Genomic DNA, 24389 nt, shown 5'->3' with positions numbered 1-24389 from the left:
TGGATATACCACATTTTGTTTATCCATCATCTATGGATGGACACTTGGGTTGATCTCGGCTTTTGGCTGCTGTGAATAGTGCTGCTTCGAACATTTACTTTCCTCCACTTTTGTCCCCACTTGGCAGAAACTGAGACTGGAGAAGGGGCTGCTTTACTTTGAGAAGCTGTCTTCTGCACTGCTTCCCAAACCTGGTTGTCAAGGATGCCAGTGGCACTTGGTTCTGTTTCGAAGTTGGGCCCCTTTCAAAATTGTGATTTTTCTCCCTCTTGCTTTACTCGTCCTTGGCCAGATGAGACAGGCAGTACGGAGAAGTGGGAGCAGCAGAAAGGGGCTCAAATCTCAGCTTTTACCCACAGGGCTCCATGAGCAAAAGCAGATGGTTTCAGCTCTCTGAGCTTCATTTCCCCGCCCCTATAGCAGAGAGCCCACCTGCCCTCTGCAGGAGGCTATGTGACTGAGAGGCAGCTGCACCTGTCAAGCCGCCGTCCCCAACAGCATGTGCCCCCAAGAGCATGTGCCCCGAGCCCCCTTCCCCTTAGGGCAAACCAGTTTCCACAGGAACCACTTGACGAAACTGATATCCTATTTTGTTGTTCCCTCCTTGAAGGCTACTGAGTCTTGCCCCAAGGTTGCTGACCTACAAACTACCAGGGTGGAGAGACGGCACCAGAACCTGCCTGAGGAGCACCAGCCTGGAGACATTCTCAAATGACAGTGGTACCTGGGCACAAAGATGGAGTTGTGCAGGAAATTCTCAAAGACTTTGCGGTACTCGGCTTCCTCCTTCTCGGCCTGCTTCTCGGCTTCGGTTTTGGGGCAAGCACAGCAAGGCCCTTTCTCTCCACCACACACTTCGGTCTTGGGATTCTCCGTCACCTCTTCAACATCAATGGTGCCATCGGCATACTTCCTGATGGGGATTTTGTCTGCTCAGAAGAGAGAAGCCCAATGAGAGTGGAAATGAAAGCCAAGTTACACAAGCCTGAGAGGAAAAATAATAGCCGTCAGCACCTTCAATCAAGAACGTAGCTGGTTTGCAATGAAGGGTTTAAACTGATATGTGGAATGTCGGGGCTTGCATACGTTCAGACAATGGGAGGTCACAGTTACAGGGCTCCCCACCTCCCATCTTTACCTTTGGAGCAGTAATTGTGCCGGTAAAGGTAGCTGTCCTGAGGCTGTCGCTGCCATCTCACGATGTAGTAACTCAGGTTGCCGTTGGGCAGAGAGGGTGGGTTCCACTTCACAATTAGCTGAGAAGAGGAGTTTGATGCTGAAAGAACATCCAGGGGGATGGAAGGAACTGGAAAAGGGGACAAAGGGCAGTTCAGAAAATGAAATGAACCCAAGACCCGGGTTCTCAGGTCCTCAACACAAACCAACAAGGAGCTGAAAGTTTGACCTGGATAAGAAAACAGCAGTGAACACTGAAGCACAAAATGAAAACTGAGTCTTGTTTCGAAACAGTATGGATTTAAATGCCAACATTTCCCTTTATAATATCTATTCTCAGGTAATCTCTGTGGAAACAAACATTACTGAGCTGCAAATGGAAAAGGTTGTGGGGGCACACCAATGTTAGAACGGAGGACTTAAAACCTACAGCCAATTCAAACACTTGACTTTTCTCATTTATTACAACTGCCATTCTCCAAAATGTTCAACGTCGGTAGTTTTAGCAACTGGTAAAACTGACTTGCATTTCACCTGAGAATTTTGAATCTCTGATAAAAAATGGCAAGAAATCAAAATGCAAGGAGGAAGTTAAAAAGGAGCAAGTTAAAAAGGAGCTGGAGCGTGTGTGCATGTGTGTGTGTGCCCGTGCACATGTGTGTAAGTGGGCTTGGAGGAAAAGGCAGTGTAAAAGGCCTGGAAGTCTACAATTCTACAGTCACGCGTCAATGGAACGACAGAGACACAACTATCAAATGCAGTTTAAAAACTCAAATTTCAAGCAAAGGACTCTGTTACCAGCAAAAGAATATTGATTTACAGGCAAAGCTTCACTTACTGGTAAGTAATCTGGTCAAGCTTTATTTACTACTGCACCCGCCCCCAACCCCAAACCCAGAGCTGATCTATATATAAAGGGAAAATGCATCCCAGGACCACTGAAATCTTACTCTCATTGGGCTCACAAGAAAACACCAATTTTGGTGGGTTTTCCAAAGTGCAAGGGACACCTCCACTGTATGTCGCCTAAGCAACATGGTCATCCAAGCCGCTTTTAAAATTTCAAGGGGGTGAACAGGTTAAGGGTGCTTTAAGGTACATAATATTATACACAAACTTCTGAACACCTGTAAGGAATGACACTTTAGGGGAAAAGTCGTAACTAATGCTAGCCTTTTCAGGGGAAACATAACCACTAGATGCTCGGCCACTTCCAGGTTTCCAAAAATAAGTCTTTCAGAAACAAACAGGTTACCCCTGGATGTTTCAGTGGTAAGTGTCACAAACAAGCAGAGGCAAAGGACCAAGTTATCCTTTGTTCCCACCACTTGTAAAGACAGGGACCAAAACATGGTATACTGACTCAATTTGTACAGTGCTTTGTTTTCTATCTTTGGGGAAGGCAAAAGGTTTCTTAAGAATTTGTCATAATAGGGTAAGATTCTCATTTTTCCTGAACTGGCTACAGTAAATTGCTGGGAAGCGTTACTTCCAAATTTTAGGAAGAACAACTTATTTTGTTGCCTTTGAGCCTCTGCTACACCACCCCACATCCAGGATCAGAAGCCTGTGCCAGATTTATTTCTATAAACACTTTATGGTCAGTGACATAATCGTGGCCACTCACAGGATCATGGAGCCGGAGCATGGGAGGGGAGGAGGAAGCAGGAGTGCACAAGCAAAAGGTTTTCTCCACCAGCACTTTCTCCTCACCCTCTGTCATTTAAACTTATTTCGTGCTAGCTTATAGCTATTTTAAAACAGCCTACCTGTTCTAACAGCGGCCATCAACCAAAAATGTTTATCGGTGTGTTTAAAAATGACGTGCATTTTCCTACTTCTAAACTGGTTTTTATATACTTGGAAAATATACAAAATGTTTCCTTTCATTAGCTCCAGATTCTGGAGTTGAGAAATGAGGTGGTTTAGAAGATGAAGATAGAGGAGAAGGAGGAACACTTTCATCAGTGAATACTCTGAATGTCCACCAAATACTGTCGGACATGTTCCAACTTTTGTTGACCTCCTTGGAACCCAAGCTGCTACAGAACTAAGATGGAAAACCAATGAGCCATGTGAGGTAACGGGAACACCAATCAGCATGTTTTCAGTTCCCAGATGTTCAACTATCAAAATAAACCAGAAGGGCAGCCATAGGGGGCTGTATCCTAGCTGGACCTTCCAACCAAACCCACCTAGGACCCTGGAGGACATTTAAAAGGCAGAGAGCGTGAGGCCCATTGGCCCAGGCAGACAGACAGACAGACGATGGAAGATGGTACCAAGTCCAGAAAATGGGCCGGAAGAGCCTAGGGTATTGGCAGTGGGAAAAAGAATGTGATATGGTACTATAAACTGACAAGACAGACAAAAGACAGACTGGCCCAGGACAGAGAGAGACAATAGGCACATTCACTGTGAGCCCTATGACTACATCTTGTAATAAGTAAAAACAGTGAGCTCATGAGGAAGTATGGGATGGCGGGGCGGTGTGGGGATACCTGAAGCATTGGTGCGAATGTACAAGATTTCACTCTTGGCCCCACGAATGTGGTCGTTCTCTACCATGGTGAGAGTCACGGCCTTGACGTAAACGGCGTACTGCGTCCAGGGCTTCAGCCCGTGCAGTAGAATGCCAGGCTCGACGTCCTTGTTGGGAGGGAGGTCCACATCCACCATGTTCCAGCTGTTGGAGCCACAGGCATCCTGCCCATCATACTCTGTGACGTTTTTAAAGGGTCTGAAAGACAATCGATAAAGCTCAGAGAATGTTTTAGGGCCCTGACATCAAAGTTCCCAGAAACCTTCCCCAGGGGCCTAGCACATCACACTTTCTATAATGGGAATTCTAAATAAAACAAATGATCAATTAGATTTTTATAGAAGAATAAAATTAAGCAACTGGACCACAGTTACGTATGTAATTGAATACTCTGCCCCAGAAAGAGTAAGTTCTATAGTTACTGGGATTGAAAACACTGCTCCTTAAAAATATACGCAAACTCTATTTTCCTCTCTTCACCATTAAGAAAAAACAAGCAGTCATTTAATGCAAACATCCAGCTATTGATAAAGGATAACTTTTGGAGAAAAATGACTTTGTTACAGAAAAACAACTTCTAAAATATAGCTTCCAAAATCTAATTTGCTCACAAACAATTCTGATTACTTAAGTATCTTCAAATATTTAGTTTCCAGATTGTCTGAGAAACTAGCATCAACTCCTTGGTGAAATGACTAGCCGACATTGCCAAATGGTAATGTAGGACTATCAGAGAGAAGAGAGTATTTTGCACAGATGCATGGATGGTCAGGAATTCTGTAACTGTCAGATGAAAGGGCTGGACAGCCGCTGGCTTCTGAAACAGACATTAACATATCCGTCCCGGTCAGCGTGATGGAAGACCATGAGTGACCCCCATATACAGGAACACTGAATGCCTAATAATCCTGAGCCCCACTATTTTCATCACTAGGACCCTTCCCTGGGCCCCAGGTCCAGCAGGAGAAAGGGTATCAGCTGCTGTCACTGGTGGCTCTGGTTCCAGCTCTGGGGAAGCCAAGCTCCCAGGAAAGAGACCTACGGGGTAAGGAGGGTGACTGAGTAGACTGGGAGAACCACCTGGATACAGGAGGCAGAGGAAGGAGGTGGAGACTAAGAAGAGCTGCCCTCTGGAGGAGTAAGTCATGGCTGCTTAGGCAGGCGAATGTCATCGGAAGGCTCCAGAAAAGCCCCCAGTAGATTTTATGAGAAATCACGAAAGGTTCAAGACATGAAGGTCAGTCTCTCCATTGTCTCCTTCCTTGTCTGGAGGGCTCATGACCTAGAGCAGAGGGCCACACCCTGGGAGGGGCCCATGTATAGAGGGACATGAGTGAGATGCTGGACCTGTCCAGTCATCGCTTCAAGGGGAGCCATTTCCCCCTTTGTAGCTGGCACTGGTGGTGATGGACATCACATGACAGCCAAGGGAGGCGATGAGGATGAAACAGAGACCTCCCCACCCACAGCCCTGCCAACAGAAGCGTGTCACCAAGCACAGAAACTCACGCCTCTTTGTAGTAGACGGTGAAGCTGATGAGGTCCCTGTAGTCAGGGGGCCGGTAGCGATGCCAGGTTATGATGATGCGATTCTTCCACGTGGTGGTGGAGGTGAAGTGCAGGACATCACTCTCACCTGGGCACAGGGGCGCACAGTGAGTGACAGAGATCAACGTTCTTTTCCTCCATATGTCTGAGAAGTTGCTTGTCCTGCACTATTTCCCTCTTCTCCAAAGCTGGCTGTGCACGCTAATTCCCCTTCCAGACTTCTCAGTGGCTTTCTTATCCTACTAAGGACTCAAACACTACTATGTGGAGCTCCAAGGGGCTCGCTCCTTTGTTTTAGTGCACTTGGGTGCACTGGACGTGAACCTGTGGGTGATTCTTTACATGGAGAAGGACCGCTTAACTGAACAAGGTAGCCTTATCTTTCTGCGGATCCCTAAGACGAGGGCTAACGAGAGGACCAAAGAAGGTGAGAGTAGACCTTTACACCAGGCGGAACCTTCTTAGGTATCATGGCACCTTTCTGCAGTTGTGGATATCTGCCTGCCCTTGTGCAACCACCAAGGACAGGTAACAGACCAGGCTGCCACAGAGCGGAACTTTCCCTAGTCTCAGCTTGGGATCAAACTGGAAGGACACAGGCATGACTAGCACTGACGTACAATGGGGAATGAACCAGCACGGACAAGACAATTCATGTGGTGAGGGCTTCTGCGCTCTGAGGGAAGTAAGCCTTCGCTGGTGAGGGGACACTGCCACGAGCCCCCTCTTGCTCCTCTGACTGGATTCAAACTGCATTGAGAACCAGGGAAGAACTGATGGCTGCCTCCCCACATGGAAAGCGAAAGTCTCCTACGAATTGTCCTTTCCCTCTTATTTGCCTGAATCCCAATGTGCACGCAGTAGGTGAAGCAGAGAAGCTAAAGGCAGTTAAAAACTGGAAGTCTGTGGGCAAAATGTGCTGGACTGAGATCGGAGAAATGTTGCAGTTCCTGCTAAAGTGTTATTTAGAGAGAAAACATGATTTTGTTTTCAAGGGAAAATAAATGGCTACTGTACTCATAGTCTGACAGGTCAGCCTGGCTGACTCTAAGGAGGAGAATGCTTTGAAAATGCTCCGACACATCCGTGTCTGCTGCGGTTTGAGCAGGGAGTGCAGCAGGGGCCGCGGCGCAGACCGCGAGGGAGAAGGCACTGGCTGTGAACATGCTCTCCAGCTCTGCGTCGGGTTCTCCCCTCTAAAAACTCTTTCTGAGCAATGTGAGTGTCTGCCGGACAGCCCCAGACAGCAGGGAAACAAACCAAAGTCAAATGGCTATCCTCCCCCTACTGTGCCTGTGAGTGTGTGAGTGTGTGTGTGCGTGTGCATGTCTGCAAATCATCCTTGATCATGTAAATTACTCCATTTTTTTCTAATACTTTCCCTTTATTAAAAGCCCATGATGGAGAGACAATTTACTTTTATAACCCCACCCTGCCAAACAGAAACCGACATTTTTAAAAGCAGTTCTATATACAGGGTTAGACGAAAAACGCACTGTTGTATCTCAGATATAAGACCTCAAAGTAAAAGTCGTCTAACCAGTGTGAGATTATAATTATCTTGTTCTAAATTTAAAACGCAGTATCAATTCAGGGAGGCAGGCTCTCTCCATCTTTTTCATGATGTGGTAGGAGCAAGGAGGAGGCTGAGCTAGGGAGAAGGACTCGCAGCCACGGGGGCTGGGCTCATAGCTGAGCCCCTTCTGCTCTCAGGCCTCCCCTCCACTCTGTGGGAAAGGGAGGGCCGAACTCACTTCCCCCAGGCCTGGAAGGAAACCCTTCCCTGAAAAGTACTCTGACTGTACACCTGTGTGTAAAAAGACATTTAACTTTTTGCATTTTGTAAGCCCTCCTTTAAATCCTGAGTAAGAACCTATTTATAAATAGTATATAGACGCTAAGGGAAGTTTACAAACACGAATCTGTCATGGATCTTCCCACTATTGCCTTTGAAGATACACATGTAAGAGCAAAGTGTTGGTCAAGGAGGCCTTGTGTCCCTCCAAGTAAAACAAGGAGGGGGCCGCAAACAGAAACCACGCTCTAGATCGGCGGAGGGTCACTTGATGAGGACCCTTGGGTTCACTCACAGGAGGCTCTCTCTCCGTTGTTCCTGGTGTTGATGTCCCCTTTGCTCTGGCGCCCTTTAGTCCCCGTCACTTCCTCCATGCGGTAAATTTCGGAGACACACAATTTGGGATTGAAAGCGAAGTACATTTTCCCAGCTTTGATGGTCAGGTTGCGGTGGTCCCAGTCCCACAGCTGCTGTAAGTTCTGGTTGTCGAGGACGTAGAAGGAGTAATTCCTAGAAGCACAAAGATCCGCATCAGCACCTCTGCCTTCTTCCATCACCCACCCCAGTCTGCTGGCCACCCCCCCTCAGGTCCTCTCTTCATGTGCCTCCAGAATACAGTGCCTTTGCCAATGAGAGACTTAGTTATTAATGGTATATGAGAATGGATAGTTACTGTTAACAATGGCAAGAGTATGATTCAAGGACAATATACTGAAATCGATAAGGTGCTAATTAATGATCTCTATTACCAATAAATAATGCTTCTCACAGTGGAGGATGTTACTCAAATCATCCCCTAGAAATGCCTTTGGTTATTTCTCTCAGAGCAGAGTATGTACAATGCGCCTGAAATCAGTCCATGGGAGAGCAGACATGCTCTGCTACTCAACTGGAACAGCTTACAGATTTGCTGTAGAAAAGTCTCCCGCTATCCTTGGGGGTAAATCCCATCTGCCAGCAGCAGCATATAATGGGACAGGGAGACAGACTTGGTGGTGGTGAATCCCTCCGCCAGATTCACCCCACCCTGAAAAGCCCCAGCCTCAGTCCCTGCAGAAGGTGGGGTAGGAAAAATGGCCCCTGATGGGCAGTCCTCCAGGGCCACCCATCCAGGCAACAGCGACTCAGTGTCCAACACAAGTTTAGTGTGCAAAGTGTACAAAGCTTGTTTTCAGAGCGCTGAGCCCCATCCCCAGAGTTTCTGCTTAGTAGGTCTGGGTGGGCTGAGAATCTGCATTTCTAACCAGCGCCCAGGTGATGCTGACACTGCTGGTACTGCGAGCACACTTGGAGAAGCTCTGGTCTAACAGATGCTGAGCACCAATGAGGGGCTGGAGGTCCAAAGCCGACCAAGTCAGATGTGGGTCTTGCCCCTAGCGGATGGACACAGAAGCAGCAGACCCAGCTGCCCACTGAAGGAATGATGAAAGGGCAGCCAGCATTGGCAGCAGCGACCTCTGGCTACCTGGAGAGAAACCCATACCTGGGGAGGCAGTGAGCAGACAGCTATAGCTTGGGGGTCTGGAGAAAGATCCTTGCAGTACACCGTTTTCTACAGGTCCCCCAGGAAACCAGGCAGACAGGGCCATGGCTGCCCACCTGAGACCTCCGTGCTGAAAGGTCTGCTTCCCACGGACCTCGAATCCTTCCTCTCCCCTCCTGCTCCTCAGCCTCAGTTTCTTTCTGGAGCTCACTCAAGCACTTTACACAAAACTGAGTCTAGGAATTGGTGTAGCACTCTGAGTTATTTCTAAGATCTACTCACGGATCCAACACGCAAACAGCAGAGAAGAAAGGATCCCTGGCCTCCTTCCAGAGCCAGGGTAGCCAGGACAAAACAGAAGCTGGAAGCCCTCCTCTGCCCTGGGGGCTGTGTCCATCAGGCACCTCTCTGCACCTGGTTAGCGTCTTCCCTTACACCCACACCAGGACCTCTACACGCCTGGTCAGTCCTCAGCCTGAGTCTCATTCATTTAGAGCAAAGCAGAAGTGATGGTTACAACGCTGCCAAGCAGACACTTCACATTTCCCTGGGAATTCACAAGGGAGTTCAGACGGAAGGAAGTTCGAGACGGGGAGCCAGGACAAGAAATGCCATTAATGAGCTGCTTGGCCATAGGCAGGTCACTTAGTGCTTTCTGTAGCCCCATTTACTCACTCGCAGGACAAAAAGGGGCATGAAGAGGTGTCATCTGAGCTCCCTGTCGGCTTTAAGAGTCCAAGACCCTAATGCCCAGGAGGAGGTACAGAGCTGAGGTGGAATCTGCCCCACCAGCCTGAAGCCCAACCCCTCGGCGAGCACTGGACCCCGTTCACACATGCTTGGCTGTTGGGGATGGGAGCCCTGCCTGCACAGGGGTTCAGTGAGCCAAGTGTGTCCAAAGGCGGTGCCTCTGAAACCAAGCCAGGCTCCTCACAAACCCACCTTGAGGCCTCTTGACACATTCACAGCCACCAAAGCAAGTGGCAAAAACCTGCAAGTCAACAATCCTTTCCTTTCAGTAAGAGCTTATTCCCTAACACATACATCTACTGGAAAAGGAATGTAAAACACTGCCCAAATGAATCTAGACGTCAAATAGGCAACACAAGGCCACGTGTGCAGGCAGGAAGCACTGAGAGATGGCAAGGTGAGATCTGCCAGCCCTCAGGACAGTCCCCACCCACGTCTACTCTCCCTCGCTGCCAGGCTGCAGGTGACGCCAGAAGGCAGAAGGATTCGTGCAGTTGTACAACTGAAGGAGGGTTTACAGGTGGAAATAGATGTCTCCTATTATAGGCCCCTTCTTGCCCATGGAATATTTCCAAAACTGAAGGACATTCTGCAGCATCAGTACTCACCCCAATGGGTCTAGCTGCTCAGGTTCCTGAGCTGGCCACACAGGACAAAATCTCTTTGTCGGTGCAGAAACTTCTGGGCTGGGAGTAAGGGCCAATTAACCAGGCCAAACTTCTGTCTCAACCCAGGATGAGGCTTCTTTTTGGTAAACTAATTTCGCTAGCAGGGCACAGAACTGTACTGAAAATACCTCCTGAACAAAACACACTTCTCTCCAGGGGAGGAAGCATGAATTATAAATCAGGAATGTGACAAATGAATGGCAGGCATACTGAAATTCTGTGTATGTGATTAATCACTTTGAAAAGCAAGATTATCTTTTTACAGTAAACACAAACATTTTTACAACACTGAGAAGGCCTGGAGCCAGGATACCAATATCAATAAAACCCAGGCGTTATGGAGCCTGTGTAAGCAACAGAAAGATAAAAATAAAACCCTCGTCAAAATAATAATCAAGCCATTCATGAGCTGCCTGTCAATACTGCTCTTGTTTTTCCAACCCCAGCTTGGGGCCTGGCTCCCCTCAAATTCCTCCTATGATTAGGTGAGAATTAAGAGATGGCAGAAGACAGAGACTTGTCTGCACATCTTCAACACACACACACACACACACACACACACACACACACACACGCTTAGGTTTTCATTGTTTCCTAAAGGAAATGGCTATTTATGCCAATCACTCGGTAAATGTGATTTTCTAATTGTTTCTAAGCTTACTGCATTTCCATTCAAAGAGTATTTTAAAAAATTAAGTTATTCGTTTATTTTTATAAAGCTTACGTAGGCTCCATGGTGCCTGGGTTTTATAGATATTGGAATCGTGGCACCCAGCCTTCTAATGTTGCAAAAAATGTTTGTGTTGTACTTGCGTAGGCCCCATCAGCCAAAATGCATACCAATGGAGGCAGGCTGGGAGTGGTTGGTTATCTCCTTGAGGACATCTATATACTATCTGTACTGATATTCTAAATGCCTGGCATATATTATACACTCAACTGTTTTATTTATGGCTCCAGTCTTGGGGCCGTCTTACCTCTGAATTATCAACACCACCACCTTCCTGCCTGCTCTGATGAACAGCAAGAAGGATCAGGAAGCAAAGGAAGGCAAAAGCATTGGGGATTGATGTGGTACTTAGAAGACAGCCTGGCATCCAAGGTTCAGAGCACTGCATTTGGGAATTCAAAGATCAGGATCTGACTGTCACCTCCACCACTTACTAAGCAACAACTCTAGGCAAAGTATTTATTAGGCTTCTCCCAGGCTGGGTCAAATGGGCCTGAGGGTGAGGTCTCCAGCCTGTGGAGGTAGGAAGGGACATTCCCCGCTTTCCAGCCCTTGCTGATAAATTGAAAAAAAAAATCTGCAGGGGCTGGCCCGCTGGCATAGTGATTAAGTTCGCGTGCTCAGCTTCAGTGGCCCAGGATTTATGGGTTTGGATCCTGGGTGTGGACCTAGCACTGCTTGTCAGCCCACGCTATGGCAGCATCCCACGTAAAATAGAGGAAGACTGGCACAGATGTTAGCTCAGCGACAATCTTCTTCAAGCCAACAGAGGAAGATTGGCAACCGATATTAGCTCAGGGCCAATCTTCCTCACACACATACACACAAAGTCTGCAAATACACAACCGATCATTCCCTTTCACTTCGCAGAGGAGAACCATGGCCTCTTTCCGGTTGTCTCTAGGGGGCATCAGAACCCAGCACATGGGGGCCTTCTCCAGCATCCGAGCAATCTGTAACTGATACAGGACTTGGCCTTTTCACAGATGCTGCTTTTAACCCATCTGCAATGGGCTGCTTTACACCACATCCAGTTTTCCCCAAATCCAATATTTACACCAACCTTGGGGGCTCAGCAAGGGGGGACTTTATATTTAAGTAACACTAGGTACCAGATACTCGGAAAATGTTTCCTCTTTGAGTGTTTTTAAAGTAGCTTTACTGAGGTATAATTTTGCTGTTAGTGCCATCGAGTTGATTCCGACTCCTGGTGACCCTGTGTATAGCAGAGCAGAACCCTGCCTGGTCTTTTTGTGCCATTCTCTCACCTTCTGGCACTCTATCAGACAATGCTCTGCTGTTACTCACAGGGTTTTCATGGGCAGAAGAAGGCAGCCAGGTCCTTCTTCCAAGTCTGTCTTAGTCTGGAAGCTCTGCTGAAACCTATCCACCATGGGTGACCCTGCTGATATTTGAAATACCAGTGGTATAGCTTTCAGCATCATAGCCACATGCAGCCACCACAGTGTGACAACTGACAGACGAGTGGTGTGGTTCCCTGACCAGGAAACAAACCCAGGCCATGGCAGTGAGAACACTGAATCTTAACCACTAGACCACCGGGTCTGATAATTTACCTACCAAAGAATTAACCATTATAAGTGTACAGTTCTGCGCTTCAGTAAATTTATACAGCTGTCCAACGATCACCACTATGCAGTTTCAGAACACTTCCATCATGTCAAACTTCTCTCATTCCCGATGGTGGTCAATCTCCCATCCCATCGCCAGCCCTCACTGATCTACTTTCTATCTCCATAGTTTTGCCTTTTCTCGAAGTTACATATTAATGGAATCATACAATGCATAGCCTTTTGTGTCCAGCTCTTTCACTTAGCCTAATATTTTTGAGGTTCGTCCATGTTGTTACATTATTGTTGAGCAGTATTCCATTGTGCCACATTTTGTTATCCATTCATCTGTTGATGGACATTTGGATTGTTTCCAGTGGGTTTTTTGGGGGGAGGGGCTATCATGAATAATACTGCTATGAACATTCACACACAAGTCTTGTGTAGGCACGTTTTTATTTCTCTCGGGTAGACACTGGGTAGAGCCTAGAACTGCTGAGTCACATGGTCAAATGTATATTTTTTAAAAGTCCCAGAGAAGTGTTCAAGCACAACCCTGTTGCACCTAATCGTAAAGCTGCAAAGGCAGAATGAAACCCTGAGTGTTGCAAAGTCAAGCGGTGGGGACATGAGCATAGAGATACCTCAATGCAGCCAAGAATTTCAATTCTTACAACCCACCACTTTCACCTACTTTTATTCTTTTCAGACCTTTTCCTTGGTGGCACCAAAAAATCTGAAATTTTAACTCCTGATTTAGCTGATGACGTCAAAAATAAGGTTGTCCAAATAAGAGCATTTGCAGATATCAGAAATATTCTTATTCAAGGCCTTAAAAATGAGCCATTTTATAGAAATTTTGCACGTGTATTACAAAATCTGCTTCCTTCTTAAATAGCAGAAGAACCTTGGTGTTCTTAATGTTTAAAGTTATTACTCTAGAAACGCATCACATTAACAGAGTTGAGTGATGCCCTCAAGAAAACCCTGGCTGTCTGAGTTCTTCTGGACAAACCAATGCTGTCTGAGCCCCGTTCTCCAGCAACTGACTACCCTGCTGTCTGTTCTGATGTGGTTTGGCCTCTATCTGTTGTTAGCCTGGAAATCAGATTATAAAATTGGCTCACGATGATTGATGTAAGAGCAAAGAGGCTCTCTGTGAGTTCTAAGAGCTCTGCTCTAGGTAAAGTGCTTGAATTTCATATTCCTGACTTGACCCAGTGGTCTGAGCTGCTCGGGAGACTTCTGGAGGCAGATGTCAGTTCCAGTTTGGAAAGCCAAGCTAGTTGGATATGAAGGATCTCTACACGATGACTTTTTCGGCTCTCCATCAAAACTTCCATCCTATTGAACCAAACGAAAGTGCTTATTTATGTTCTCACTGGCTATGAGAAGTTCAAAAAATAGTACTTTGAGGCAACAGTGTGACACGAAAAAAATCGAAATGCTTTGGGGATATGCAGATGAGAAGAAATAACGAGATAGAGAAGCGGTTTCCAATCTTTGCTGTGCACTGAAAGTCCCTCAGAATCTGTAGGAAAGCACTGATACCCGGATCCCACCCCAAACATTCTGATTGAATAGGGACAGGGTGCAACTTGGGAATCAGGATTTTCTAAGGCATAGCAAAGTTTGGGAACCACTGGGATAGAGGTTATCTTGGCTTCAATCAAAAGCACGCAGAAATGGAATGTTCAGAAATTAAATTTCCAGACAGCTAGGTTAACACTCCTCTAACTCAGAAGCCTTGAATACGTGCTACTGCCTACCTAAATTATAACCTCCACACCTGGGTGCATAACACCTTACGTAATTCTAATACCACCTACCTTTCCAGAATTATTTGCCAAACAGGTCCCAGGATGCCCAAACTCGTTGTCTTTGCTCCTGCCGCCCTACCCTGAACTGCCTTTCTTCACCCTCTTCTTTCTGACTGTTTCCGGAAACCCTTCCAGGCCCATCTCAAATGCCACCTCTTCTCAGAAGCCGGTTTGATCTTCTTAATCAGATATCTGACTCTTTTTCATGCCCATGGCACGTTCCTTTTCTTTCCCTTGGGGCACCTTGCAAGTTCTGCTTTGCCCTCTCGGCATTTATCTATTTATCATATTTTGTTCTTCTCTTCCTCCCCCTGACTCTTCCCTTCTTGCAGGAGCGAGGGCAGCAGGTGAAGGGGCTGGACCTAACTCTCTTCCTAAATCTGAGGAGGAGAAATAAAGAACTGAGATGTTGCTGCTGGTCATACCTGCTACAAAGATAGTTGTGGGGGAGTTCACCACAAGCAAGGATGACCTACACCTTTTTGGTTATGGGTGAGGAAGGCAGGGGAAAGAACTCAATTCCCTTCAAGAGACAAGATTATTAAGCACCCTAGCTCAAGACAGAGCCTCCAAGAAGCAGCACGCAGGAATAAAAGGCTGGAAGGCCAGCAACCTCAGAGCCACAAGGGCTATTGATCAGCAGCAGGTTGTGACAACCTGAGGCCCATTCGCCCCCCCTCACCATCTAAAACACTCATAGCAGGGCACGGGCCCAAAGCTTACCTGAGCTTGGAAGTGTCCCAATAAGGAGAAATACATCACAAATATTCTTGCAAATAAAAATCGGGCATTACTTTTCAGCTACATTTAAACGCATAATACTTTTAGTTAACACACAACTAAAAGGGAATCACATCATGTAATAGTACCTAGTAAAAATTAATTAAACTCTCCTCTCAGCTTTCACCTCTATGTCTATCACGTGCTCAGCCTGGGGAAAAATGTGTAGCCTTAAGCAGCAGGAAAACTTGCAGATACCTATCTGCCAAAGACAAAGTGCCTACCAACCCTGGGGATTCCAGAAACACAAACTTACTTGGAGAAAAAAAGAACTGCACTAAAATTCATTTTAAAATTTAATACAACAAACAATAACCACCACCTCAAATTGGCGGAGCCCCGGCTTGCCTTGTAAGCGACCTGGGGCACTCCAGGACTGGGCGTAGTGGCAGCCTCTTGGATTTGCGAGAAGAAAGAAGTTTTTCTAAAGGATCAGTGTTCCCAGTGGGGAGGACAGTGTGCTTTTCAAGGATGGAATGAAGAGCTGCCCTCTCTCTTGAGCTGTATCAGATGATGGAATTTTAAGAATTTAAGACTGACCAAGAGTTAGGCTGAGAAAAGCAGAGAGGCTGTAAAGGAACTCTTTTGCGGTAACTTTATCCAGTTGGGGCAGATAATTCGCAAGGACAACCTTTCCCATGACCTTCCCACCTCTTTCTTTCCTAAATTATTTCCCCAATTCTCTTTAGAAGGAATCCACTCATTCATGGATGTCTCCTTTTATTTCAAAGCATTAACTTAAAGCCAGGCAAGAGCTGTATTTAAAAGGAAAACTGTGAAGAAAAAAGTACAGATGCAACGGTACACACAGGCTAACTGCTGAAAAGAAACTGTGTGTGCAATAAGCGCCAACTTTTATTTATCCTCTGGTGGAAAGCCTCCAGCTATTTTAAAACCCCTATTACAAAGCACATTTCTGCAGAAGGCAAAAATCCTATCAATAGCACAAATCCTATAAGCTAATCAATAAAAACGATCTTGTGAATCAAGAGTTCTTTATAACAAAACGAACTGTCCATACTTCTCCGAATCTCTTATATCCCGATATATTTTGAAAGACGGAATGGTTTTTATGTAGGAGAGTACAGTATCTTGAGGCAGACAAGGGTCATGTAAATGATGATTTCACGGAGAGTTAAGTATTTTAGACCCATTCCTGTCACTCTTGGGAGAAAGAGCCCAAACAGCATCCCTGTCTGCTGTTTCACCAGCCACAGTAGACAGGCCACCCTTGACTGAGGGGTCACAACACAGTTTTCCAAAACAGCAACGTCCCAAGGATGGAGAATCCTGACTACAAGAGACTCTACCGAGGTAAGCCATCACTCAGGTGGTACCAGCACACTGTCTCTTCTTCCTGTCTTCCTTTTAACAAGAAAGAACTCTTACCTAGTCATGTAGAATTTTAAAAGCATGCTACTTATTTGGTAACAGGAGAATGTCAGCTCATAAACTCTGGGGAGCACTTACCCCTCCAGCTGTTCCTCTCCTAAGATCTGGCGGAGGTTTTTCAGGAAGGACAAGGAGACTAAGGCATGGGAATGGCGGATCTTCACGTAGCCTGTCACCACCTCGATGAGCCCCATGAAGTTCTCCAGTTCCGAGGCAATGTTATCTACAGCGAGAGGGACCGTGTGACTGAGTGGTCACTGAGCGTAAGGGCGACATACTTGCTTTCTCACAAATGTGTAGGGAGCGATTCGGTGGCAGGTCTTGTTTTGAGGTGCCGCTGAGATGCTCAGGCTGCTGGCACAGGACCCACTGTCCTCCGTCAAAAATGCACTTCCCCAGGCTTGACTTTCAACAACCCCTCCCAGGACAGAGCTCCCGAGGCAGGGGAAAGTGCGTTTCTAGAAGGCCCGGTACTGCTGCTCCCAGGCCGATGAACAGAACGTAAAATCATAAATACCAGATGCCAATTAGCAAAGGCCGACAAATCTAGGGAACGTCTTTTAATGTGCTCTGTCAACAGACAGCGCTGCCTCCACAGTACAAGGGCATGACTAAATAAACAACATTTTCCCTGTCTCGTTAGGAGCTGCCTTTGCTGCATTTCTAGTTCCTAAGATACAGGGATCTATATTTAAAGGTTCCATCCTACTAAGACGGGAAAACACACCAAAATGTCAACAATGGTTATCTGCAGGTGTTTTTTAAAAATTCATCTCTAAATTTTCTATAAGGTACATGTATTATTTTCTAATAGCTGCTAATATATGTGTAAAAACAACATGATATATAAACAGTTTATTTCCTTTCCTCTTATTTACCCTATATTTTTCTCAAAGTCAATAGTAAACTTCAGTTCAACTTACATCAAAACTATAATAAATTGAGTATGGTTCAACTAATGGGATTTTACCCTGTATGACTTGTGAAGGCTTATTTAATGAAAGGTTCTATTTTGCTTTGAATTGATAAAAATAAAAGAATAAGGGTACTGTCCTTGAGGGCAAGGCCCCAGTTAATGGTTTTCCAAGAGGAATCCAAGTTGTAAAGACTAGAGTTTGCCTACTGTTGATGTGTCAAGGAAAAGAAGATGAATCTTAAACGTGGGGCAGGACACAGGCCCTGTAGTCAAGGCTGGGAATGTCCTTTCCAATGAGACGTCCTGTCACCCTGAATCCAGCTGATTTCCTGAGCTGGACATAAATTGGAAGACACATTCCATTATCATGCAAGAATATGTCCCACTTCCCTCTCAAATTATACTTCTCCATGATTTAATTCACGGATTCAGTTTTTATCTTCAGGATAAGAAGATTTAAAAAAATTAAAAAAGGAAGGTTTAGGCACTTAAAGGGTATGTTCTAGGAATGAGGAAATCTTTTTAAAAATTAGGAAATTTAGTAAGAGCAAAAAGAATAAAACCGCAGAATACCATGAGGGTAGCTGTGTGGAAACAAAGTTATCTCTGTCGTCAACAGGTGAAAAGTGTCATGAAAAACAAGGACTATCAAAAAATTCAGAAAAACTAAGCAAAAACTTGCTTCTGCCACGTCTACACCATGAGAATATAGCTCATTCATTTAACAAACAGTACTAAGGAAATGTAAATTCACAGAATAAAGTAATTAGTCATTTTTTTTTTCTTGAACTGTAAAAACAATTTCTTCACAAAAGGATTTAGGAAAAAAATTCCTTTCAACCTCAAAGTTTTCTTATATTTATTCTACCTTATGAAACTACCAGTACCTTGACCAAGTGGTCCTGGAGGTGGAGAATTCAAGGCACCACGACTAGAAGCCCTTGTCAGTTAAAGACCAGAAGTGAAAATACGACAGAATAAGTCAATGGGAACTGCCCTGCACAAAGGCAATGACCAGGGACGCCATCTACTGCAGATGATGGTGACCCTACAGGGGTGAGACGGAAGCTCTAAATAAATGATGACACTTACTTATATCTTTTTGGTTCTCAGAAGTAAATTTGGAGATCAACCATTCTTTTGGACAATAAAATTTTAAAGTGATATCATTAAACTCTTCTCTTTGCTCAGTCTCCTCAATATATCGAAGTAACCAAAACTCTTTGGACTTAAAACTGTGTGGATTTGGCTCCAGCTGGAGGCTGCTGAGTCATAACTCTGATCCCTCGGTCTCTTCTGGCATTAGTGTGTGTTGGGACCTGCCTCTCCTGCATAAGACGCGACTAAAAGAAAGAAGAGGGATGACCCTCTGCAGGAATAAACACTGCCAATGGCTAGAAAACAGACTGCCTTTCAATCTGTTTTTTATCTTTGAGGGAAACTCAAAGGAGAGACATCAAGCATGAGGCTTACGCACCATGTTGTTTTTCTAGGCCCATATTTTAGTTGTGAGTCATGGATGGGTAGGAAAAGCATCAACAAAAGAAACCAAGAGATCCAGTCACCTCTTCCAGGGCGATGAAATACTTACTGCCTCGTCGGATATTAATGAGCAAATTGCCCTTGAAGATGGTGCATCCTTGGAGCATTTGAGCAGAAGTAACAGAATCAATGGTCTTTGTTTTCTTTTCTTCCTCACAGACTTTGGGGCAAGGACCTTCACAAGGGATGCAATACATGCTGTTGGAGATAAGGAAGCAACCAGAAACACAGAGATCAGACTGTCTCCTTGCATTAAACAAATCGTAAGGATATGGTCTTATTCTAGTTGTTTTTACAGTACAAATTATAAAAACCAACTGTTTTGAAGCATTCAAGCGGTCACACTGTATCTCATCCCCAAGCCCACCCAGGATAAGCCACTCAAATTGCAAACAAAAGGAAGAAAAGTGCCTACATGGGAAAAGCATGCTGCTTGTTTCCAGACAAAATATGTGATACATCCTTGAAGCATGTGTGTGTCATAGACTGTCGACTGGTGAGCCAGCTGGTCCCATGTGGGAGAAAGAGCTTGGCAGAAAGGAAGCACTGGGGGCTCCTGAGGAGAATGGGGCTGCTCTCTGATGTCGTGGCCCCTGCCTGGCGCACCCTGGAGGAGACACTGGAGAGTGGACAGGGGCAGCAAAGGGACAGCAGTATCTCTGCCACTAACAAGAGTCTGACTCCCACAGCCAGCGTCCCAGAAAACCCAATGAGGGACTCCGAAAGGTATGTAGTATAGCACAGATCCATTATTTTCTTGCTAAAGCACAACTGAAATTATTTCTTGACAGCATTTTGCAGCAACTTGTAAATTGATCCAAATGTTGTTTTTGCTGCATACACAATATAAGCAAGGAACTTCCGTTACTTAGTAATGAGCTCCTTTTTCATATGCTATCCTGAACATGCCACAAACACCAAGAGTGAGGGACAGTGAGTGAGACTGGCACTATTCCTGCCTACCTACCATTATTTAGGAAATAGCACACAAAACGCTAATCCAGTTGCTGAGCCACAGAGGAAGGATCAAAAGTTGGGTTGATTTCCAAACAAAATAAATGATACAACATTATGGGATGTGTGTATAATAGGATGGTGAGTTGGAGAGCCATTATATTTACATTGTTGTTCTTGAATGATCTTTTAAACTTCATGTAGACAAGTAAAAAACATTCAAAGAAACAGTGTAAGTTATAGCTCTTTTCATTAAAGCCTTCTTTTTTTTTCCTGGAACTTCATTGCATATCTAAGGCAAAAAGGCAGGGTTTTGTTTTGTTTAAAAGCTTATAGGTAAACAAAATTCTCTGGTATTTTCCTATTTCATGTTGGGAGAATGGGAGGCAAGGTTTCCAAAGGAACTGGGCCAACCATAGAAAGGGAGATCTCTCCTTTCTCTAACATCATACTCAACATTCTCATTTCTAGCATGGGTAGTAGCTTCCCTTATTCTTGGTTTTTATTGCTTCCAAGTTACCTACGCACCATATAATGCCCTCATCCTCCCTTTAAAAAACTTTTCATTTTGAAATAATTACAGATTCACGGAAAGTTGCAAAGAGTACAGAAAGGTCCCATGTAAGCTTCCCCGAGTTCTCCCCAATGGTTACCTCTTATATAATGCTATTGCAATATCGAATCCAGGAAAAACACTGCTACAACGTATGCGTATGATTCTATGTCATCTTATCACTGTGTAATCACAGTTGCAATCAAGATACAGAACTAGTCCACAAAGATCTTCCACACAGTCACCACATCCCCATATTCCTAACTCCTTCCTGATAACCACTAATCTGTTCTCCATCTCCATAATTCTGTCATTTTGAGAATGTTATATAAGTGGAATTATACAGTATGTGACCTTTTGAGATTGGCTTTTCTTCACACAGCATAATGTTCTTGAGATCCATCCAAGTTGTTGTGTATTTCAATAGTTTATTTCTTTTTATTGCTAAATAATATTCCATGGTGTGGATGTGCCACAGTTTGCTGAGCCATTTACCTCTGGTGGGACATCTGAGTTATTTCCAGTTTTTGGCTATTTCAAATAAAGCCACTCTGATCAACTGCGTATGCATTTCTGTGTGGACATAAGTTTTCATTTTCCTGGGATAAATATCCAGGAGTGTAACTTCTGTGTTGTAAGGTAAGCGGACGCTTAGTTCTCCATGACATTTTATTCAAATAGCAATTTCTGAACCAAACACCTTTGTCAAAATGTCTAGGAATCATCTAGCACTTTAAAAATGTTTTTCTAAGCAAATGTTCTGATTACTAGTTTATAGATTAATCTTCCTGGAGTGCACTCTGATACAGAGAGGGTATAAGCAGTATTAAAAAATAAATATTTTAAAGTAAGTGTCAAACAGGCCTTAAAGGCTGAGGGGGGATTTATTATTTCTTGATGGCATTTTATTTTAAAATGGAAAAGGCAGATCTGTAGCTTTGAACAGACTGTAAGAATTGCATAGGGAAAAATAACAGCTCAGTTCTTTGAATACACTGCAGGGGGAGAAATAACACTGTTGAATGCACTGCACCCTCAGTGCTACAACACATTGCCTGCTACATCATAGAAAAATGTATCCACAGGACAAAGACGGTATCATCTCCAGTTCACGGACCAGCTGTCCCATCCTTCTACCCCCAGGAGGAACTGTGGCAGAGCCACATCAGGGCAATGGCAAAGCCCTTTTAAGGTCTACAGCTGCCAATAAAATGTGAGTAAAACGTGGTAGACTTATGTTGGTTGGAATACGTATACTTAACAGTCCATTGGAGTCCTTGACACATTTATCAGTTTAAAGTATTTAGAGTAATTTTTACTATGACAATGGTTATAGAAATTATAATGGGCAGAAAGTTGTTCTACATCTAATATTACGAAATTGAGTTTCATCTTTGATTTGAAGGTAAGCCTGTGATAGAAGTAGCATCTTCAAATATTATAAAGAATATCCTTTATAAAGACTTACTTGATGCCATTTACAGAAATAGACTGCAGCAAAAAGCAGGTAAATGACACATTATATTCAAAATTAATGTTTACTTTCCTAACAGCATTTTATATTTGTAGAATAGTTTGAAGAACCCAGGAATGCAAGGGTCCCCTGGCCCTCCCTCACCATGAGGGAGGCTTTTGGTCTGTGACAACTGAACTACTCTTTCCTAAAAGTTCTCTGCTCTGCTCCAGAGGATGGAACCGCAGCTCCACACCTCTAGTCTTCTTTTGCTCCCAGGGTTACAGCCGTATATTTTGTAATGATGATAGCACTCTCTTTTCAAAAACATGACAATGTCATGGAAGTCCAGATGGCATACAAAGAGGGGTGCCATTTGCTGTAAGGAACTTCTTTGCTTCCCAAGCAAAGTCTCAACATTTAGGAAGGAAAACGAGGAGCACATAGGAAACTGAGGGAGGGTGAGGGTGGAGGGGGTGAGAGAGAGGAGGTGCTGATGGACGATGCAGGTTCCTTGAAGCTACTGCTTACCCTCAGCAGCGGCCAGTACAGGCACAGGGCCTGTGCTAAGAGACTCTTTAGGCCTGCTGGCTGCCTCCAGGATGCTGCAGGGGCTTGCCTTGTCTTCCCTCTTGCAATCCCAAAGCCTTCACTGGGCTAGTGCTGAGTAGCACTAGGGGTGAGGGAAACCTAAATCTATAGTGTCATCGTTGTCGTAGTGTCCCCCCACCAGGGGTGACAGTGACCTCTGGGTACATGAGTCAGCAAGTCAAGTCCTTAATTTCAAGTGTCCTGTCAGTACACTTCCAAAACAAACAAAAACTGCCAATTGCTCCTAGAATCTCATGAAAAATTATGCCAGCCCTCCAAGAAGACCCATCTCCCTTAACCTCCCTGGGGTCCCAGATGGAACAACTGGCAGAGCCCGCCTTTCTGCTCCCTGCAAGCCGCCTGCGTGAGCGACAGGCCCTGAGACTGACCTCTGACTGCCGTTGCGGATGAACCCCGAGGGGCACTCCTGCATGCACTCGCCGTCGTGGATCACGAAGCCCTCGGAGTCGCTGCCCTCAGCGCTGGGGATGTTGGCACAGAAGTCGCGGTCCACGCAGCGCCAGCCCTCAAAGCGATAGGTGTTGGGCGGGCAAGTGGGCACGCAGACGCCGGCGTAGAAGTAGTGGCGGCAGGCGACGCAGGCCGTGTCGTTGTCAGGCGCGCTGCAGCTGCCCAGGCACTCCGGGTGGCAGCACTCGTTGTTCTCGGTGCACGCCCGCTTCCCGCACGCGCTCGGGCACACTGTGGGGGCAGAGGGGACAAGGCCGTGAGACTCGAGGAACTGGACGCCCTCCTCCGGGCCTAGCCAGCATTCTTCTTGGTCATTCTCTGGTCACCAACACCAGATCCCTCCACTGACAAAAACCAACCAATCACACACGAAATCCCCAAACGGAAAATCACTGGGCCCTGCATCCCACGTTAGGGCTGCAATGACAGTACTGTAGACCATATTGAGAGTTTCATCAGGGCAGGGAGAAAATTGAGTCTGCATTTTGAGTCTGGAGAGCAGGGTTTTAAGTCCAGCCTCTCCTATTTACCGGCTATTCCATCTTGGATGAGTCATTAGCTTCTTTGACCTTGATCCTCTCTTTTCTCCTCTATAAAATGGGGGCAATAATACCCAGAGTAGAAAGTTGCCTGAGGCGCATGACAACGTAGCAGCCCAAGGCGAACAGTACAGTGTATTATTACTTTAAAAGGCATTATGCTCTGTTCATTCTCCATTTCGGATGTGTTCCTTACTGAAATATCTTGAATAGTCTTAGTGTGCAGAAATGCTCGTTTATTTTAAAAATGATTAAAACAGAATATAGTCAAGATGATACCATTCAGGTTTACAAAATGGTTTTAGATACGTTTGTGTCTGCTTGCATCATATCAAAGGTCTTACCCCAAATAAGCAATGATATTAACTTATTCACACTCCCTAACCTATGACATCACTGCGAAGTCCTACATCTGATGGCTATTCTCAAAGACAAGAAAGTGGATCGGTGGGCAGTGTCTCTGAGCCCACAGGACCATAGGATATTAGAAACCATCTCCTCTGAGCCTCTCTAGGCTAAAGTTGAGTGAAAGCAGTGTCTGAAAACCAGAGATCCACAGTTCACATCCCAAGTAGATGAGCTGGCATCTATTTCCACAACAATGCTGTAATGCTCACACTATGGGGCTGTCAGCCTCACCAGCAAATAAAATATAAATCAATAAAATATGAAATCTGGTTTGCATTATATGTTTCCTATTTTTTCCATGAATTGGAAAACAACACAAAATTATTTAAATATGTATATTATTGACTCTGGCATGCCTTTTTTAGTGAAGATTCTATTATTGCTTTTTCTTATAATAAAAATACATGCTCAAAAAAAAAAAAATCAGAGATCACACATAAGAAAAAAGGAATATAAAGACCATCTAGTCCAGCGGCCCACAAATACCCGCCTATTAATACCTTCATGTGGACCCTTCCAGATCCTTTCCTATGCATGTGCATGCACATATCACTATCTATAGCAAAGGGGTCGAGCCATTCTGAAAGCATTTTCTGGCATAACATACTGTGAATTCCACAGTCATTTAACACCTGCATCGCATCCTATGGTCTAGTGTATTGTAAGTTATAATCAGTCTCCTACGATTAGACATCTTGCTTATTCCT

The 24389-nt window shown here is 45.0% G+C and overlaps 1 protein-coding gene across 2 annotated transcripts in view; it reads right to left on the bottom strand.

Moving 5' to 3' along the window:
- The window catches only part of IGF1R (insulin like growth factor 1 receptor), a 291412-nt gene that overhangs the window by 44147 nt on the left and 222876 nt on the right, over positions 1 to 24389 (bottom strand). For both annotated transcript variants that reach the window (XM_046654424.1, XM_046654425.1), the window contains exons 3-10: positions 22654 to 22966; positions 18763 to 18911; positions 16334 to 16478; positions 7357 to 7571; positions 5228 to 5354; positions 3678 to 3916; positions 1139 to 1306; positions 725 to 929 (exon numbers count right to left, since the gene is read on the bottom strand). In XM_046654424.1, the coding sequence (XP_046510380.1) occupies positions 725 to 929; positions 1139 to 1306; positions 3678 to 3916; positions 5228 to 5354; positions 7357 to 7571; positions 16334 to 16478; positions 18763 to 18911; positions 22654 to 22966 (1561 nt within the window). The remainder of the gene's footprint in view (positions 1 to 724; positions 930 to 1138; positions 1307 to 3677; positions 3917 to 5227; positions 5355 to 7356; positions 7572 to 16333; positions 16479 to 18762; positions 18912 to 22653; positions 22967 to 24389) is intronic.

Source organism: Equus quagga, chromosome 2, assembly GCF_021613505.1.
Source record: "Equus quagga isolate Etosha38 chromosome 2, UCLA_HA_Equagga_1.0, whole genome shotgun sequence".
Taxonomy (NCBI): domain Eukaryota; kingdom Metazoa; phylum Chordata; class Mammalia; order Perissodactyla; family Equidae; genus Equus; species Equus quagga.
The sequence above is the reverse complement of the archived record's forward strand: the minus strand, read 5'-3'. Positions and strand labels throughout refer to the sequence as shown.